The sequence below is a fragment of the Acipenser ruthenus genome, unplaced genomic scaffold (assembly GCF_902713425.1).
Source record: "Acipenser ruthenus unplaced genomic scaffold, fAciRut3.2 maternal haplotype, whole genome shotgun sequence".
Lineage (NCBI taxonomy): Eukaryota > Metazoa > Chordata > Actinopteri > Acipenseriformes > Acipenseridae > Acipenser > Acipenser ruthenus.
The window spans coordinates 1-5,000 of record NW_026707789.1 but is presented as its reverse complement, the minus strand read 5'-3'; the positions used below and the strand labels follow the sequence as shown (position 1 = coordinate 5,000).

Here is a 5,000-nt window from a genome sequence, read left to right as displayed (position 1 = left end):
GGGTGTGGAAGGTGATTCGGGGAGGGGTGCAGGGTGAGGGGTGTGGAAGGTGATTCGGGGAGGGGTGCAGGGTGAGGGGTGTGGAAGGTGATTCGGGGAGGGGTGAGGGGTGAGGGGTGTGGAAGGTGATTCGGGGAGGGGTGAGGGGTGAGGGGTGTGGAAGGTGATTCGGGGAGGGGTGCGGGGTGAGGGGTGTGGAAGGTGATTCGGGGAGGGGTGCGGGGTGAGGGGTGTGAAAGGTGATTCGGGGAGGGGTGCGGGGTGAGGGGTGTGGAAGGTGATTCGGGGAGGGGTGCAGGGTGAGGGGTGTGGAAGGTGATTCGGGGAGGGGTGCGGGGGTGAGGGGTGTGGAAGGTGATTCGGGGAGGGGTGCAGGGTGAGGGGTGTGGAAGGTGATTCGGGGAGGGGTGCAGGGTGAGGGGTGTGGAAGGTGATTCGGGGAGGGGTGCAGGGTGAGGGGTGTGGAAGGTGATTCGGGGAGGGGTGCAGGGTGAGGGGTGTGGAAGGTGATTCGGGGAGGGGTGCGGGGTGAGGGGTGTGGAAGGTGATTCGGGGAGGGGTGAGGGGTGAGGGGTGTGGAAGGTGATTCGGGGAGGGGTGCAGGGTGAGGGGTGTGGAAGGTGATTCGGGGAGAGGTGCGGGGTGAGGGGTCTGGAAGGTGATTCGGGGAGGGGTGCAGGGTGAGGGGTGTGGAAGGTGATTCGGGGAGGGGTGCAGGGTGAGGGGTGTGGAAGGTGATTCGGGGAGGGGTGCGGGGTGAGGGGTGTGGAAGGTGATTCGGGGAGGGGTGCGGGGTGAGGGGTGTGGAAGGTGATTCGGGGAGGGGTGAGGGGTGTGGAAGGTGATTCGGGGAGGGGTGCGGGGTGAGGGGTGTGGAAGGTGATTCGGGGAGGGGTGCAGGGTGAGGGGTGTGGAAGGTGATTCGGGGAGGGGTGCGGGGTGAGGGGTGTGGAAGGTGATTCGGGGAGGGGTGCAGGGTGAGGGGTGTGGAAGGTGATTCGGGGAGGGGTGCGGGGTGAGGGGTGTGGAAGGTGATTCGGGGTGAGGGGTGTGGAAGGTGATTCGGGGTGAGGGGTGTGGAAGGTGATTCGGGGAGGGTTGAGGGGTGTGGAAGGTGATTCGGGGAGGGGTGCGGGGTGAGGGGTGTGGAAGGTGATTCGGGGTGAGGGGTGTGGAAGGTGATTCGGGGAGGGGTGCAGGGTGAGGGGTGTGGAAGGTGATTCGGGGAGGGGTGCAGGGTGAGGGGTGTGGAAGGTGATTCGGGGAGGGGTGCGGGGTGAGGGGTGTGGAAGGTGATTCGGGGAGGGGTGCAGGGTGAGGGGTGTGGAAGGTGATTCGGGGAGGGGTGCAGGGTGAGGGGTGTGGAAGGTGATTCGGGGAGGGGTGCGGGGTGAGGGGTGTGGAAGGTGATTCGGGGAGGGGTGCGGGGTGAGGGGTGTGGAAGGTGATTCGGGGAGGGGTGCGGGGTGAGGGGTGTGGAAGGTGATTCGGGGAGGGGTGCAGGGTTCACCTGGGAGATCTCCAGGCAGGGCAGTTTGCCCACTTGTGCCCCAGTGAAGCCGTACACTGAATTGGCGCTGATCTTCAGAGCCAGCTGCCTCCCGTCCAGAACCTTCTGTTTAAACGGGTCGGCTTCCTTCTTCAACTCAGCCTTCGCCCTGCGCAGGAACGAAAGAAAGAGAGGAACGAAAGAAAGAAAGAAAGAAAGGAAGGAGACAGACAGTAACACTGGGGAACTGGTCTTAAAACAAGGGGAGTGGTCTAGGAGATGGGGGAGTGGTCTTAAAACAGGGGAGTGGTCTAGGAGATGGGGGAGTGGTCTTAAAACAAGGGCAGTGGTCTAGGAGATGGGGGAGTGGTCTTAAAACAAGGGGAGTGGTCTTAAAACAAGGGAGTGGTCTAGGAGATGGGGGAGTGGTCTTAAAACAAGGGGAGTGGTCTAGGAGATGGGGAGTGGTCTTAAAACAGGGGGAGTGGTCTAGGAGATGGGGGAGTGGTCTTAAAACAAGGGGAGTGGTCTAGGAGATGGGGGAGTGGTCTTAAAACAAGGGGAGTGGTCTAGGAGATGGGGGAGTGGTCTTAAAACAAGGGCAGTGGTCTAGGAGATGGGGGGAGTGGTCTTAAAACAAGGGGAGTGGTCTTAAAACAAGGGAGTGGTCTAGGAGATGGGGGAGTGGTCTTAAAACAAAGGGAGTGGTCTAGGAGATGGGGAGTGGTCTTAAAACAAGGGGAGTGGTCTTAAAACAAGGGAGTGGTCTAGGAGATGGGGGAGTGGTCTTAAAACAAGGGGAGTGGTCTAGGAGATGGGGAGTGGTCTTAAAACAAGGGGAGTGGTCTAGGAGATGGGGGAGTGGTCTTAAAACAAGGGAGTGGTCTTAAAACAAGGGAGTGGTCTGGGAGATGGGGGGAGTGGTCTTAAAACAAGGGGAGTGGTCTAGGAGATGGGGGAGTGGTCTTAAAACAAGGGGAGTGGTAAGCAATTTTTAAGGATTTATTTTACAGTGTTGTTGCAAGCTGAGATATAAATTTTTTTGGTACACAAAGGAAAGTCTTCTCGACCCGTGAGCGCCCTCTGGTGGGGAGTTTGTGTTACTGCAGGTTTAGTTAACCTAGCCCCGGTCCTAGATGTGGGGGAGTGGTTTTAATAGAAGGGGTGTGGCCTGACATTAAGGAGTTGGGCTTAATTATGAGGGTGTGGTCTTACAGAAAGGGTGTGGTCTAACAGAAGGGGTGTGGTCTAACAGAAAGGGTGTGGTCTAACAGAAAGGGTGTGGTCTTAGATTATTATTATTATGTATTTCTTAGCAGACGCCCTTATCCAGGGATACTTACATTGTTACAAGATATCACATTATTTTTACATACAATTCTCCAATTATACAGTTGGGTTTTTTACTGGAGCAATCTAGGTAAAGTGCCTTGCTCAAGGGATACAGCAGCAGTGTCCCCCCACCTGGGATTGAACCCACGACCCTCCGGTCAAGAGTCCAGAGCCCTGACCACTACTCCACACTGCTGCTAATGATTAGGGGGCTGTGGGTATCAGGGGTGTGGCCTAGATTTGTGAACATGATCTGTGTTTGTGGGCGTGGACTGTACGTGTGGGCGGTGGCCTGTGCGTGTGGGCGTGGCCTGTGCGTGTGGGCGTGGCCTCTCAATGGCGTTCCATTGCGGCTGCTTTAACTCACCTCTTTCGGGCTGTCAGCAGATTCTCCAGGATTTCAGGCAGCAAACCTTTCCTTTACAGAATCCTTCACAAAGAGATCTCCTGTGGGAGTCTTAATGAAATCATCAGGGGAGAGACTGAGGGGGAGAGAGAGAGAGGAGGAGAGGAGAGGAGAGAGGAGAGGAGGAGAGAGGAGGAGAGAGGAGGAGCAGAGAGGAGAAGAGGAGGAGAGGAGAGGAGAGGGAGAGGGGGGAGAGGGGAGAGGAGAGAGAGGAAGAGAGGAGGAAGAGAGGAGGAGAGAGGAGAGAGGAGAGAGAAGAGGAGAGAGAGGAGAGAGGAGAGGGGAGAGGGGAGAGGAGACAGAGAGAGGAGAGAGGAGAGAGAAGAGGGGAGGAGAGAGGAGAGAGGAGAGGGGAGAGGGGGAGAGGAGACAGAGAGGAGAGAGAGAGAGGAGAGGAGAGAGAGGAGAGAGGAGAGAGAGGAGAGAGGAGAAGAGGAGAGAGGGGAGAGGGGGAGAGGGGAGAGGAGAAGAGAGGAGAGAGAGAGGAGAGAGGAGAGAGAGGAGAGAGGGGGAGAGGAGAGGAGAGAGAGGAGAGAGGAGGGGAGAGAAGAGAGAGGAGAGAGGGAGAAAGGGAGAGGAGGAGAGGAGGAGAGAGGAGAGGAGAGAGAGGAGAGAGAGAGAGAGAGAGGAGAGGAGAGAGAGGAGGAGAGAGGAGAGAGGGGAGAGAGGAGAGAGGAGAGGGAGAGAGAGAGAGAGGAGAGAGAGGAGAGAGGAGAGGAGGGGAGAGTGAGAGAGGAGAGAGAGGAGAGGAGGAGAGGAGAGAGAGGAGAGGAGAGAGAGAGAGAAGAGAGGGGAGAGAGGAGAGAGAGGAGAGAGGAGAGAGGAGAGGAGAGGGAGAGGGAGAGGGGAGAGGGGAGCAGGGAGAGAGGAGAGAGAGAGGAGAGGAGAGGAGGAGGAGAGGAGAGGAGAGAGAACGAGAGGGGAGAGAGGAGAGAGAGGAGAGAGGAGAGGAGAGGGGAGAGGAGAGGGAGGAGAGAGGAGAGAGGAGAGAGAGAGGAGAGAGAGAGAGGAGAAGAGAGGAGAGAGAAGAGAGAGGAGAGGAGAGAGGGGGTTAGGGAGAATGGAAGAGAAAAGAGGAGACAAAAGAAAGGAGGTGAGGGGGAGGACAGAGGCGAGTGGAAGGAGACGAGAAGAGAGAGAAAAAAGAGAGGGAGAGAGAGAGAAGAAGGGAGAGATTAGATATCGTACAAGAACAAAGAACCACACACACACACAGACACGCACACACTGAGACAGACACACTGAGACACACACAGTGTCACTGATAATGAGGGACAGTTGGGAGCCCCTCACACACAGTGTCACTGATAATGAGGACAGTTGGGGGCCCCTCACACACACAGTGTCACTGATAATGAGGGGACAGTTGGGAGCCCCTCACACACACAGCGTCACTGATAATGAGGTGCAGTTGGGAGCCCCTCACACACACAGCTGTCACTGATAAGGAGGCGCAGTTGGGAGCCCCTCACACACACAGTGTCACTGATAAGGAGGTGCAAGTTGGGAGCCCCTCACACACACAGCGTCAACTGATAAGGAGGTGCAGTTGGGAGCCCCTCACACACACAGCGTCACTGATAAGGAGGCGCAGTTGGGAGCCCCTCACACCACACAGCGTCACTGATAATGAGGCGCAGTTGGGAGCCCCTCACACACACAGCGTCACTGATAAGGAGGCGCAGGTTGGGGAGCCCCTCACACACACAGTGTCACTGATAAAGGAGGTGCAGTTGGGAGCCCCTCACACACAGAGTATCACTGATAAGGAGG

The 5,000-nt window shown here is 57.2% G+C and overlaps 1 protein-coding gene across 1 annotated transcript in view; it reads right to left on the bottom strand.

Annotated features, from left to right (window-relative positions):
• LOC131728311 (DNA polymerase delta catalytic subunit-like) overlaps nucleotides 1–3,314 on the bottom strand; it is a gene marked incomplete at its 5' end in the record, with an annotated part of 14,102 nt that extends 10,788 nt beyond the window's left edge. The window contains 3 exon segments of the mRNA XM_059019362.1: nucleotides 1,511–1,658; nucleotides 3,189–3,241; nucleotides 3,243–3,314. Coding sequence (XP_058875345.1) covers nucleotides 1,511–1,658; nucleotides 3,189–3,241; nucleotides 3,243–3,314 — 273 coding nt within the window.
• Nucleotides 3,315–5,000: the final 1,686 nt, after the last annotated feature.